The sequence below is a fragment of the Thermothelomyces heterothallicus genome (genome assembly GCF_042370625.1).
Source record: "Thermothelomyces heterothallicus CBS 202.75 unplaced genomic scaffold P884_scaffold_43, whole genome shotgun sequence".
Lineage (NCBI taxonomy): Eukaryota > Fungi > Ascomycota > Sordariomycetes > Sordariales > Chaetomiaceae > Thermothelomyces > Thermothelomyces heterothallicus.
The window spans coordinates 146,587-159,948 of record NW_027192604.1 but is presented as its reverse complement, the minus strand read 5'-3'; the positions used below and the strand labels follow the sequence as shown (position 1 = coordinate 159,948).

At 56.4% G+C, this 13,362-nt stretch overlaps 4 protein-coding genes across 4 annotated transcripts; 3 read left to right on the top strand and 1 right to left on the bottom strand.

The window, feature by feature from the left end:
• The first annotated feature begins 1,287 nt into the window (after positions 1-1,287).
• P884DRAFT_332994 (S-adenosyl-L-methionine-dependent methyltransferase) lies at positions 1,288-3,737 on the top strand. The gene is made up of 7 exons (XM_069445821.1): positions 1,288-1,757; positions 1,829-1,848; positions 1,942-2,021; positions 2,125-2,392; positions 2,461-2,472; positions 2,635-3,085; positions 3,173-3,737. The coding sequence occupies exons 1-7, from the start codon at positions 1,638-1,640 to the stop codon at positions 3,269-3,271; spliced, it is 1,050 nt and encodes a 349-aa protein (XP_069293425.1). The 5' UTR covers positions 1,288-1,637; the 3' UTR covers positions 3,272-3,737.
• Positions 3,738-6,466: 2,729 nt separating this feature from the next.
• On the top strand, positions 6,467-8,716 carry P884DRAFT_212562 (uncharacterized protein; the record flags this gene model as incomplete). Its single annotated transcript, XM_069439153.1, has 4 exons — positions 6,467-6,581; positions 6,647-6,663; positions 6,769-6,879; positions 6,947-8,716. The coding sequence occupies 4 exons, from the start codon at positions 6,467-6,469 to the stop codon at positions 8,714-8,716; spliced, it is 2,013 nt and encodes a 670-aa protein (XP_069293424.1).
• Positions 8,717-9,534: 818 nt separating this feature from the next.
• P884DRAFT_295317 (uncharacterized protein) lies at positions 9,535-11,499 on the top strand (the record flags this gene model as incomplete). The annotated part of the gene is made up of 9 exons (XM_069444325.1): positions 9,535-9,557; positions 9,684-9,730; positions 9,851-10,017; positions 10,212-10,558; positions 10,598-10,616; positions 10,753-10,806; positions 10,850-10,981; positions 11,070-11,405; positions 11,443-11,499. 9 exons carry the CDS (start codon positions 9,535-9,537, stop codon positions 11,497-11,499), a joined length of 1,182 nt encoding a protein of 393 aa, XP_069293423.1.
• A 169-nt stretch (positions 11,500-11,668) lies between these two features.
• Positions 11,669-12,917, bottom strand: P884DRAFT_295316 (kinetochore Sim4 complex subunit Fta4). The gene is made up of 2 exons (XM_069444324.1): positions 12,505-12,917; positions 11,669-12,313 (listed from the first exon to the last, which is right to left on the bottom strand). The coding sequence occupies exons 1-2, from the start codon at positions 12,881-12,883 to the stop codon at positions 11,802-11,804; spliced, it is 891 nt and encodes a 296-aa protein (XP_069293422.1). The 5' UTR covers positions 12,884-12,917; the 3' UTR covers positions 11,669-11,801.
• Positions 12,918-13,362: the final 445 nt, after the last annotated feature.

Sequence of the window (13,362 nt, the reverse complement as noted above, 5' to 3'; positions counted from 1 at the left end):
GTACGGAATATTTGACGAACTTGCCGCGATGCAGTGCAACCCTAATGGAGAACTATGGCCGGGGCCGACAATTCGGACCGCCGGTTTTGAATTTATTCCCGCAGTTGGGACCTAGGGCAGTCCAAAACCTCACGGCCGCGGAAGAGTAACCTCTCCTCTCTTCCATGCCAGGTTGCATACTGAAGCACTCTGATTAGTCTCGAGATCGACAACGGGTCCTGGCCAAGGAGCAGCTCGAATCCTTCTGTGGCCCTTTCCCCCCTGCGTTCCTGCCCCGGGTGAAAGCAAAGCAGGTGTAGTGTAACTAGTGAGTGGGGTGGATTCAGGAAACGCCAGGGTTCACTCCGTAACTGTGGGCAGTTACCTTTAGTAGTACGGAGCGGAGCTTACCCAGGGCAGGAGAACGCGCAGCAACCCGCTAGTTCAGCAATTTCAGCACGCCCACGGATCCGACAGAGCGGATTGGGCTGCCCCGCGAAACCCCTACTCCCGAGCTTCCCGAGCCTCCCGTGCCTCCTACAGCTCCGGGCCTGAGGATCCCTTTTACAGTCGTCAGTCAAAGAGCTGAGATTGCGCACCGCCAGTCTGGGACATCCGCAGAAACAGCGCCCACTTTGCCCTCATCCAAGCATGCCACCTTGCCTGCTACTTATTAGGGCACTACGGAGTATCACAAATTGCATCCTAGGTAGCTTTAGCGGTATGTAGGCACACACCGCTCATCACTCTTGGGTTCCCCAATTAGGTTCATCGTTTTTATCCCCTTAACGTTATTTTCTTCACAAATACGACCAGGATCCGTAAGCGCCCTTTCCCTCACGAACTTCCTTGGAGGGAGGTGCAAACCTATACAAGCAAGGCATTACGCTACAGTTGCGTGCCTCAACTGTCTTCTAATGCATCTTGTGGACGGCATTATGCAATCATTCTCAAATCATGATCTCGGGGCGGGGGTCTTGGGTGTGCCGCTGTTACACTGCTATACTACGGTACACTACGTAGTAAGCTCTGTGTGGCCGCCGCGCAGGGTAGCGAGAAACATGTGGCCAGTAGGCGCTTCCCCTTCGCCTTAGCACCGAGACCCCAACCGACGAAGATCCGACCCATTGGTGCGGGCGGGTCGCAGGTGCGCAATCGCTTCGTTCCCCCCTTGTCTGTTCCGTTTTGTGTTTCACAGCGGCGCCGCCTTCGGCATCTCACCCAGAACGCTGGGTCCGCCCATCCCCGGGTCGTTTCACAAGTTCCCGGCAACTAAAGCCTCCCCGGGCCGTCCCCCAAGTACAGAGAAACTGTCCCAGAATGCCGGGTTCTGTGTTTCCAATTGCGTTTACCTCGAAAGGGGCATCGCGTCACACAACCTGCCAGTCATCTCTGCGGCCGATCCCTCCTTCTCATCTAATAGGCCTCTTGGTTTCTCATTTTTTTTCTCTCCTTTTTCTCCCCGGATCTGACTTCTGAGTTTGCATGCCCCCCACAGATGGTTGCGTCGTTTCTGTGTCTAGGCAGCCGTTGTTTCATCTTTGCTCTAATTAGTTTAGAGCGTCAACTATTGTTGTGTTCTCCCTCTGCCCCGGGGCTTTTCTCCCCGTCTTGTCCTACTTTGCTGTGCTCGCGCTTTAGAGCTGTGGACACCCTCAATGGCGCCTCCACCGCCGACGTCTTCGGGCATCTCGTTTCGTTCCGCGGACAGGCCGCTCGATAACTTCCAGTTCACCTTCGAGTCGTATTTGGACGACTCGTCAAGAATTGAACCGGATGTATGTCATTATGCCAACATGAGACACGCCAGTCAGACACTGGGACACGGGCTAACCAGGACGCTTGTTAGTCAAGTGAACACGATGTTTAGTATGCCGCCTTCTCGACTCTTCGACTCGGCTCCGTGACAAACCACCGAGCCCGGATTAGGATTCAAGTTTTCGCGACTAACATGCAATGCAGTGACACCAAATCGCTTTCCGACAGTATAGCCAAGGCCCAGGAGGAGTTTGGAAGGACATACCACTCATACCGTGCCGGATGTGAGTTGCTTTTTTTTATCTTATTTTTTCCCTTTCAAATTTTCCTGTTTCTTCTGGGCTCGCGAATCCGATTTCACTGATCCCGTACTGATGTGACTTCTAGCATACCACTTCCCGAATGACGCCCCGGAGAATGACCGTGTAGAGGAACAATACGCCATCATAGAGATGGTCCTGGACGGCAGGCTACATCTTGCCCCTTTCTCTCGCGCCAATCCTCCGCGCAGGGTGCTGGATATTGCCACCGGCACCGGGACGTGGGCCACAGATATGGGGGACCAGTACCCCGAGGCCGAGATCATTGGAACCGACCTGTCGCCCATCCAGCCCGCCTTCGTTCCCCCCAATGTGCGCTTCTTTATAGAAGACTCGTGAGTATTCCCCTACGCGCGCACGCGTGCGTTTCGTGTGGTACCAATGTGCTGACGCAGTGGCACAGATCCGATGACTGGTATGCCCTCCCCTTGAAAGTAGATTCGATGCCTCCTATTCTAGGTACCGTGAAAGAAAGAAAGAGAGAGAGAGAGGGGGGGAGAGAGAAATGAAAATAGAGAAAAGGAAGAGCCATGCAGAGTTCTAACGGCGCAAAAAAAAAAAAAAAAAAAAAAATCAGGGACTACCCGAACTTGTTCGACTTCATCCACACCCGCGTGACCATCGGCTGCTGGTCCGACATGAAGACGCAAATCATCCAGCGTGCCTTCGACCATCTCCAACCCGGCGGCTGGCTCGAGTGTCAAGAGGTCCCTTCTATGGTCTACTGCGATGACGACACGCTACCGGACGACTGGGGTTGGCTACGGTGGACCAGGGAGTTCCAAATTGCCGGTCGGCTCGCCAACCGAGATGTCAATGCCGGCCCTGACATCAAGGACTGGATGTGCGAGGTCGGCTTCGTCGACGTTCACGAGGCCGTCTTCAAGATTCCCATCAACGGTTGGCCCAGGGAGGCGCGCCTCAAGCAGCTCGGCATGATGTGGCAGCGGAACCTGCTCGAAGGGTTGAGCGCCTTCAGCCTGGGCATGTTCTGCCGGTTCATGGGCAAGACAGTGGAAGAGATCGAGGTAAGTGGACCCAATGCTGCCTGACCGGGCCGGGCCATGACAGAGTTGTGCGGACGGGCTCATTGACTGTCGCTTGTTTTCACCCAGCTCTCCCTGGTAGACGTACGGAAAAGCCTGTTCGACCGCAACGTGCACGCATACCATAAGTTGTACGTGGTCTGGGGCCGGAAGCCGGAAGCCGCTTAGCGCTCTTACTGCTGCGGAAAGCCTCGTGCCGATGTCATGTGTACCTAACCTCCGGCCTCCGGCCTTGGACACCCGCCATCGTCACCGTCGACCGCTGTCCCACCGCCGCCAGCCAAGCAGTGAGACTCACCCCGTCCTTAACAAGCCACCCCAGCTTTCTGGCCCAATTCCCCCCCCGACAAGCTCCTCCAATCCGAGCCACCCCAGGAGCTCGTGGTCGAAGAAGTCAAAACCCGGCACACCCTCTCCGACACCAGCATCCCCTCCTCGCTCGTCGTCCCTTTTCCGACCCGTTCCCGTTTCTTGTCGGGCAGCAAAAAGGTGGCCCGTACTTGCCCCCCTCTCCACCACTTACCGCTGCCTCACCTCCCCTGGCCGGGTCGAACCTGGTGACGAAGCCCTCGATCCTCACGGCGGACGACGAAAACGACAACGACGAGGGAGAGGAGGAAGAGGAGGAGGACGGGGCTGGGGGAGGCACGACATACCGGCGGCCGACCCGCAGCCAGGCGCGGCCGGCGTCAGGAGCTACAGGATGGTATCATGTCGATGCGTTGCGCACGACCGGGTCGACACCGCCGTCGTTGCTGCCACCGATTCCTCCCCCCCCCCCGGCCCCCCTTCCCGCGGGCGGGGCGGGTTATTCGGTTAAGGCGAGGGCACGAGGGCCTGATCGTGGTCAGGGTGGGGTGTGGCCACCGTATTTAGTCATCATCTTCACTCGTGTTTACTTTTACACACGTGCGTTTCCCTACCCGGGGTATGTGTGTTGTGGGAAAAGGTGGACACGGTTCAAAGAAATGGTCTCAAAGGGCTAGACGCACGAGTTTCGGCAAAGTATTCGCCTTTTTGCGTGCGGCTGGGGGTGGAAGTGGGCTATCAAGGACTGGACACGGGCTGGGCTCGTTGCCAGGTGGGGAGGAAGGGCCGACGGCCATGTTGGGTTTAACGAAGGGGAGGGAACCCGGTTTTTTTTTTTTTTTTTTTTGGGGGGGGGGGGGGGGGGGGGGGGGGGGGGGGGGTGGGGGGGGGGGGGGGGGGGGGGGCGGGGGTTTGTTGGGGGTTAGAAGGGGGGGGGGTTTTTTTTTTTTTTTTTTTTTTTTGGGGGGGGGGGGGGGGGGAGCCGGGGGCGGTGAGGACTGATCAGCGTCACAGGAGTGCTTGGTGGGTGACATGGCAGGTAGACAAGCAGACAGGTAGTGATGAGGGGGGACGATAATGGTGTGTGTGAGTGAAACAAAACTGGGCTCGGGGAATTCAGGGTGATAGGGTGCGTGTAGGGATAGCCGGAGGGGACAAGGATTGATGATAAAGTCTGGATGTATTTTTACCTCGAAGATTTGCTATCAGGGGTCTTGCAGTTTGTCGATATTGCGTAGACATAAATCAAAGGCGTATATTGAGTAATAAGGTACCTACCTATCTACAAAACACCATCGGGGCCTTTCCACAAGCTCCCGTAATACTAGTACTAGTATTCCCTAAACCAGGGCGCGTAGCCCCAAACCGGGTGCGGTTTGTGGGATCTGGCCGATGATGTCACACCGTATCCCAGGTATCTTCATCCATTCGGAATTTTCGTGGCCCGGAGATCATACAAACGTTCACAAGTGATAGGAGGCTACGGCGACCTGCGGCCCCGGATGCCTACCAGGTACTTCGTACACTACACTGACTTGGGTGCGTGCCTGACCCGCAGTAAGAAGGGGCCAGCGCGAGGGGAGAGAGTTTTGAGGTATGTTTCATGTTCGGACAGGTATCATCAAGAAGTTCTCTTGAGTGGTTCAAGTCGCAGCCAAGTTCTAGCCGAGCGAAAATATCATCATCTATCTAGTTTCACTAGGAAGACAAAACCTTCCATTCTAATAGTCGTTTGCTCAGCCTCAGTGTCTCTCCTGCTTGTTCCGGACGTTCGTTCCCTTGCTTTCGTGGTCGTGGAGTCCTTCTCGAATTCCAGGCCCGGAACCTGACCGTCCGGTTTGCGCAATTGAGAGAATTATTCCTAGGCAGTCGAATCGGTGATGATATCTCGGCCCCACGTCGAAGACCCAACTCCTAACAAAGCGTGGAGTTTCCCGCGGCACGAGTGCATATATATATGAATTGATGTGCGTTGTAGCGATTAACCGTTTGTAAAGGGTTGGCCAGGCCTTCGGAGTCTCGAGGCGGGTCATTGGCCCCCCTTTCCCCCCGCACTACGGAGTATGTGCTTCAATTTAAGCCCACAGTGCACAGTGGCCCACTGCGAACACACACTTGCTATAACTACAATACAATGAAAACCTACCCAAGTGTGTAATTGCCAAGTGCGCACTTCGGCGCTGGTCAAAACGGCTTCTGTCATTTGTTCTAGAATGGTGGGTCCGACATACTGTGTGCGTCGTGTATGTCCCAAACACCGAGCCCAGATCAGGCTCGACACTTGAGACCTATGGTTCATTCATTGTGTGTTTCGCCATCACATTGGGGGAGGGGTTATCCATCGCTACTTTTCAGCTTCTTTGCATCAAGGTGCCTGCTTCTTCGGGCATCAGTTTGTTGGCTCCAGAGAGCTGTACCCCACAGCAGCCGCACCACTAGTCTAGAATAGTTAGAGCCAAGAATGAGTGCGCTAGCCGTGCCCGGACTGCCCTACTGCAGGTCTTCAGGAGAAACGGATTGGGCGGAAGGAACAGCCAGCGAGGTGGGTGGGGTTGAGGAAGCTGGTTGGGTCAGTTTGCTCGCTTCTCGGACTGATCTGCCCAGCTCCTCAACTCGACAGATAACCCTACAAAGTATCCGTAACTAGCACCGTTTCCATTGTCTTCGCAGCTTTTGTTGCTTCTTCCTCGGAACGCCGTGAGATCATCAAGATCACACACTTGCCAAGCGGCAACCTCGTGGCGACTGGCTTCGGAAGGCGCCATTTTATTGATACCGTTCATACTCTGTACTGCGTACATACATACAAGTATCCATAGTTCTTCCTTATTACACAGTAGTAACGAGCTTGCACCCAGCACGCGACCCCGGTCGAATACCGAACCCCGGACCCTGGCGGGACGCCTTTGGGTTGGGTTAGTGTAGTGAGTGGTTCCGCCCCTACACTAGCCTCCGGCCGGCCATCACACAAAGCGACTTGTTGAACTTTGTCGGGCGTCATCATTCAACTCGAGCACGGGAGGACAGACAGCTCAGGCGACGCTGTGTGATACCATGTCCTCGGCCCTGAGCAAGCGCCAGCAGGCGCGCAACGAGAAAAGCCTGCGAGAACTTCTTCACAATGTTCCCGGCAACAACTTTTGCGCCGATTGTCAGGCGCGGAATCCTGGTACATACTTTGTCCCTCACAATCCCTCTGCAAGCCGGCGTGTGCTAACCGAGTCTCGTCGTCAGGTTGGGCATCATGGAGTGTATGCAATCCCCTCTGAGCCTCCCCGTCCGAGTTGCGAGCTGCGAGATTGGTCGTCACCACGCGGCCGACGACGATGTGCTGACGCTGATGTGCGAGACTGCAGTTGGGCATCTTCCTGTGCATGCGATGCGCCTCTATCCACCGCAAGTTGGGCACCCACGTGTCCAAGGTGAAGTCGCTGAGTATGGATAGCTGGACCAGCGAGCAGGTCGATGTATGTACATACAGTGGCAGAGCCGCGTCCCCGAGTCAACCCTGCGCCTGGCTGACTCTCGGTCTAGAATATGCGGAAGGTCGGCAACGTCGTGTCTAATAAACTCTACAACCCCGACAACAAGAAGCCGCCCGTTCCGATTGACGCAGACGAGGCCGACAGCGCAATGGAGCGATTCATTCGTCAGAAATACGTTTCTCGCAGCCTCTCGGCCGGCAAGAGGCGGCCCGGAGACGAGCCGGAAGAGATCCCACCTCCCCTTCCCCCGAAGACACCAAGCCGGTTCAACATGCGGTCCGCCTCATCGATCTTTCCCTTAGGGTCGAAGTCGAAGAAGGGGAGCGGCAGTGAGCCGAACAGCCCCCGAGAGCCGGAGGCTCCGCCGCCGCTCCGGAACAAGTCGTCGGGGGTCTTTGGTCTGAGTGTCGAGCGCGATCGGGCTGACGGGGACGACACGGCTCAGAAGCTGGCCAAGCTTCGAGACATGGGTTTCACGGACGATCAGAAGAACTCGATGGTGCTGAAGGGAGTGAACGGGAACCTAGAAAAGGCGATAGAGGCTCTGGTGCGGTTGGGTGAAGGGAGCGGGAGGACGCCGGCACTCTTGACGCCCGCCAGGACTGCCACGACGCCCGTGACTCGAAGTCTAACGCCCGGTGCGAACACGGAAGCGAATCGGACCCGACCGGTCAGCCCGGCGAGCACGAACCCGTTCGATGCGCTCGACGCCCCACCCCCACCGCAGCCGCTCTCGACGCAGTCGACGGGCACGCTGCAGACCAAGAATCCATACCTGTCGACGAACCCGTTCGGGGCGCCGCAGCAAGCTCCGTCGGCGTTAGACCTGGCCTTCCAGAACATGTCGCTGGCGCCGCCGAGCCAGCCTCTGTTCCCAAACCACACTGGCGGTCTGGCACAGCAACAGAACGCCCAGATGCTGTACCAGTGGCCGACGAGCGGGCCGCTGACGGCTCCCCTGCATGCCACAACACAGGGTTACTCCGGCATGGCGACCAGCGGTAGTCAAACGTACCCCCAGCAGACACAGCCGGTAATGCCCAGTCATAACCCCTTCTTCCCGACGCAGACACAGCCCCAACAACAGCCGTTGTCAGTCAACACGAGCCCGTTCGGCGGCAACTTTGGCAGCAACCCCTTCACGCGGTCGCCAACGAGGATACAATCGCCCACTCTCTCACAGATACCCGAGCAAACGCAACAAAACTTCTACGCTCAATCAGGGCAGCCAGCACAACCGCAGACGACCAATCCGTTCCTCAACCAGCTGACGCCTCCCGCTCAGCAGTTCCCGGCGCAGATGCAAATGCAGAACCCGCAGCACATGGGCCTGACCCCTCAAATGACGGGCTACATGCTGCAGCAGCCACAACAGCAGCCGCCGCGGCCAGACAAGGCCTCGATCTTGGCTCTGTACAATTACCCTCAATTAGCACCGACCCAGAACTCACTCCGGAACCAGAATGCAGGGCAAGCTACGCCATCACAGACGCCGAGCTCGCCTTTCGCGCCTCAATTGTTCCCACAACAGCAGCAGCAGCAGCAGCAGCAGCAGCAACAACAGCAACAGCAACAGCAGCAAACTTCAACCCCGGCACAACCTCAACAACAACCGCAGCAACCGACACCGGTTAGCCCGGCGGCAGTGAGCAAGAATCCGTTTGCCAGTGCTGCCACCTCACAACCAGGACGACTCATGGAATCGACGCCCAAGCATAATGTCAGCCGGGAAAGCATGATGGCGCAGGGTCTGGAGTGGTCAAATGGACGGCATAGTCCGGATGCATTTGCTAGTCTAAGCGCGAGGGACACGCGTTGACTGGGAAGGATAGTTTTGGAGGTGGGGAAGTGTTGGTCAGGTCAGTGAGCATAGAAACTGCTGATGCATTTGTAAACTCTGGGAAGGTTTTCTGGGCATGGATTCTCTGTATATAGGTAACAACTGATGGCTGTAAACTCTGTATGCTGGTTATGTGGAGTTTGCCCCGGGGGGTTCAAGCAGCATGGCGACAGAGCATGGACACGACTTTTCGCAACCCCCGCCATCGCCTAGAACGAAAAATGGCAACTGTTAAGATGCTGCCGAGCCGCTGAAAAGGGCGAGGCTGGGAATTTCAAAGGTAACAACAGTTGCGTGGCCCAGTCGGTGGACATGGATTGGGCGGGTTGCATCGCAGGCCTTCACATTGCATACTCCATAGTAAGCGCCCGGGTCAGCAGGCTTTAAAAAGATTAAATATTTGCTTACCTTGTGCACTGCAATAAGGCACGGATATATATTGTATGTGCATACTGTATGTACATACATACATACATACATAGTACAGTACAGTAGGCGTTGAGTCCCTTCGACAGCCGCCGCCTTCAGCCCTACCAGGTAGCCAATGCAACGTGCATATGCGTACACGTTAGGTCGACCATACTGCGGAAGATGGAATGGTGCAACCTAAGGAGATAAGGTAGTTATATTCGCTACTTTATCTCTCCACCCAAAGACGGCATATAGTCCCCCCCCCCCCCCCAAAAAAAAAAAAAAAAAATCTGCAGGACGATGCTAATGGCGTGAGGTTGAATGCAGCGCTTGTGCAAAGAGCGAAATACGCATTAGCCGAGTAATATCCCATGCGGCCAATCAGAATGTCTCTGCTCATGGCTGCTGGGTGAGCACCTTGAGAGGAGAGAGAGCTCGACGGCGGTGGATGTCATTGCAAGTACGGTTACACTCAAGGGGGTGGGGGCTATGAACTCCGCATGAGTGCTAATGTGTGTGTACTACAAATCTCGAGCTCCCCATCCCCGTCCCCATCTCTGTGTCTCTGTCAGCTCGAAACTCGTAAAGCCCTGGGAAGTGTCTTGTGCACTTTATAGTGTGTGCATTCTTTCTGCTGTAAGGTGCACGAGAGAGAAAGCTGTGAGAGACTGTGCCGCACTGCAAAAGTCAACAACACAACAGAGAGAACTTTGTTGACTTGGGGTGACTTTGAGATCACCACGTCCAAGTCCGGCGACGCGCTCACTAGGAGCATTCTGGAACAGACGCAGGCTCCGCCGCCGCCGCAGAAGAAGGTGGATGAGTTCTGGAGGAAGTTCACCACAAGAGCTCCCGGAAAAGGTACCTATGTACTGTACGGATTACAGTACAGTCCATTCATACCTTGGGTGCCTACCGTAGCTTCCTCTTTCATACCTTTCATCCTCCTCCACAACCTTACCCCACGAGCCATTCCTTCCTCTCATTCTCACTCACTCTCATCCGCACTCGCACTTTCTCAATTAGAACCAAGAAAAGATGGACTAACACTTCACTTCCGCAGCAACTACCCTCCTCCCCCGCAACGAACTCGCCGCTCGCCTGGCGAAGCGCTCCGCAGACGCCATCAAAGAGAGCAAGGACGGCGGCAGCACCAGCACCAGCACCCGCACCCGCCCGACTACGGCGTCCCACGAGGAGGCCGCCGCGCAGCAACTGGCCCGGCAGCCAGTTCGACCCCAAGTCGGTCAAGCGGGTCGGGGACATCTTTGACGGTCCCAAGTTACGTCGACGGCCCGAGCGCCAGGGCCACAACGGCGACTGCTGGCTCATGGCCGCCCTGTGCGTGCTGAGCAACAAGCCCGGCCTGATCGAGCGCGTCTGCGTCGCCCGCGACGAGGACGTCGGCGTGTACGGCTTCGTCTTCCACCGCGACGGCTAGTGGTTCAGCGAGATCATCGATGACCATGTGAGTTTGTGGCCCCTATTTGCTTCTCGTTTCGATAGAGGTGGTTGAAGTAGAAGGAGGGAGAGAGAGGGAGGGATAGAGGGTGTGTGTGTGTGTGTGTGTGTATAGCCGCCAATGTTGCTGACCAACGGAGCAGCTCTACCTGATCAATCCCGACTCTGACGTGGAAACGCAACTTCGAACGCGCCCTGTGGGAAGATATGGATCGAGTTGACTCGGAGAAGTATCGACAGGCCGACCAGTCCAACAGCGAGGCCCTGTACTTTTCCCAATGCGAGCACAAGAATGAGACCTGGCTTCCCCTGCTGAACAAGGCCTACGCCAAGGCATACGGTGACTATGCCGCAAATGGACTGGTCCCTGGAGTATGTGTTCCAGCATCTGGATCATCTCGTCGCTTTTTCTTTCGCTCTTCGTGCAGCCTGACTGACCATGGCAGGCGACGGTTCCAAGGACTGGACTCCAGAGTGGCTGACGAAGCTGAACCACTGGTCCGGCGACGATGGAGTCTTCTGGATCTCGTACAAGGACCTGCTGCGGAAGTATCAGCGCTTTGACTGCACAAGGCTCTTCGGCCCCGAATGGACCATCACTTCGGCCTGGACGACACTTGACGTCTCGTGGGCCCCAGAGTATCACCATATCAAATTCTCCTTCACCCTCTCCAAACCCGGGTTCGTGGTCATCGTCCTCTCGCCGCTCGATGACCGCTACTTCCGCGGGCTGGAGGGCGAGTACTTCTTCGGCCTGGCGTTCCGGATTCACAAGGCCGGCCAGGACGAATATTTGGTCCGGAGCCATACAGCTTACAGAACACGGGGATAAGGCCGAGGTGTTGGATGTGGATGATAGCGCCAAGGATGCCGTTGCCAAGGCGGCGTGAGGGGAGTTACCCCAGGTAACTTTGCCCGAAGGAAAACAAAGCAGGCGGTGGACAGGATAGGATATCGTGGTCATGATCGGATGAACGACAGGAAGGGGGGGGGGCACTGTTCTCAGACCGGACACCCAACTCAGATCCCTGAGTTTAAATCTGACTAGATGAGAAACTTATCTGCACTTGTTTCGTTCCAGTACCTGGGTATCACTGCAAGTTGATCTTTTTTCCGAATCCCTCCCTTCCCGTTGACGCCCAAACGCCTAGCATGATCCCCCAAGAACAATTGTTCAACGCCGGGAGAAACCCTAGAACCTCTCCAACAACAGCCCGACTTTCCTCTGTTCCTCCATTTCCACATCCACATCCCCCATGCCTTCCCCGCAGTCTGAAAACAAGCTCCCCGCGCTCGACTCCCTCGCTTGTCGACCCTGCTCCTTGAGCTGCCCAACCCTTCCGCCCACTCTGGCAAGCAGCATCCGCATCCGGCTCAGTTCCGCCTCGATCTCCCCGTTGCGGGTGATGAGGTTCTCCTGCACGGCGTCAAGGGTTCCGCCGCCGCCGCCGCCCTCACCACCATCATCATCATCACCACCACTGCCGTCGCCGCCACTGCGGCTGCTGGGTGAGAAAGGCTCCAGCAGGGCTCGGATGCGCCTCAGCCGCGCCACTCGCGCGACCGCCTGCTGCTTCCGCTCCGCCAGCGCGCGCAGCTCCCCCACCAGCTCGGTATAGCGCTTCGCTTCGAGGGGTTGCTGCTGGGAGGAAGACCCATCCTCTTCCCACTCTAAGGGAAGCGTAGCGATCACGTCGGGGTTGGCTTGGACGCGCCTTGTCAGCTTGAAAGTTCTTCTTCTTCATTTTTTTCTCCTTTTCACTCTGTTCATGACTTTTACCGTGGATCTACAATCGGGATCATTGTGCGGAGAGGGATAGAGAAAAGTAAAAGAGTTAAAAAAAAAGGAGAAGAGAAATTACATATGAGAGAACTAAAGAGAGAAATGTGCATACCTAAATCAGCACCAGGCCTCACCCCTTCCCCTTCCCCGTCCGCATCCGAATCGGCGTCCCCTCCGCCCACGCCGTCGGTCGCCTGCGCCGCCGCGTTCCAGTACAGCTGGTCGATCTGCTCCGCGACGTGGCGCGTGGCCTGCGGGGGATAGACGCGCCGGGCGTGCTGCTGCAGCCGGTGGTTGAGCTTGAAGAGGGCGTCGTCGACGGCCTTCTCGGGGAGCGGGGGCTCATCATCATCATCATTGTTGTTGCTGTTGCTGTTGCTGTTGCTCGAGAGCCAGGCGCGGGTTGGGGCGAGGGGTTGTGAGAGGAGGCGTGTTTGGGTGGTGAGGAAGGATTGTTTGAGTGAGAGAACGGTGGGTGGGGTTGGTGCCATTTTGGGGGGGAGGGAGGGTTGGTGGGTTTTCAGGCGTGATGAAGGCGATGAATTCTTCTTGGGAATGAACCCCCGATGTTGTGAACGTTGCTCGTTAATAAGAGCAGGTACGGATTATAAGTCAAGAACTTGAAGGTTGCAGTTGATGTTGGGGGTTAGGGTCTTCCCTTGCAAGCGTTTTGGGGTCACCGCGGGTACTCCACAGTTCGCCAAGGCAGGTCATACTCCGTACTCCAATTGGAGCCCCACAACCCAGCTCTCACAAATCGAGGTCATTCATCGCCTGCAAAAGCTCCGGCCTCAAGGTCGAACATTGCCGCATCAGAGAGCCGCTCCACTGCGCCATTGCACGGCAATTGGACGCCTCCCAACATGCGCAGGTACGAGAGAAGCCCGGATTGCCCACGGAAAATACCTAGTTAATGCTCGACCTCGGCTGACCGTGCAGGACTGGCTCTGCCTAACTCGATTCTTCCAAC

What these genes read in the sequence shown, in the direction of transcription:
- P884DRAFT_332994 (XM_069445821.1), top strand. Translation starts at nt 1,638, where the DNA reads ATGGCGCCTCCACCGCCGACGTCTTCGGGCATCTCGTTTCGTTCCGCG. An exon ending in CGTCAAGAATTGAACCGGAT is followed by an intron (nt 1,758 to 1,828) that starts GTATGTCATTAT and finishes GACGCTTGTTAG; the next exon opens with TCAAGTGAACACGATGTTTA. An exon ending in CCACTCATACCGTGCCGGAT is followed by an intron (nt 2,022 to 2,124) that starts GTGAGTTGCTTT and finishes TGTGACTTCTAG; the next exon opens with CATACCACTTCCCGAATGAC.
- P884DRAFT_295316 (XM_069444324.1), bottom strand. Translation starts at nt 12,883, where the DNA reads ATGGCACCAACCCCACCCACCGTTCTCTCACTCAAACAATCCTTCCTC. An exon ending in GAGGCCTGGTGCTGATTTAG is followed by an intron (nt 12,314 to 12,504) that starts GTATGCACATTT and finishes GGCGCGTCCAAG; the next exon opens with CCAACCCCGACGTGATCGCT.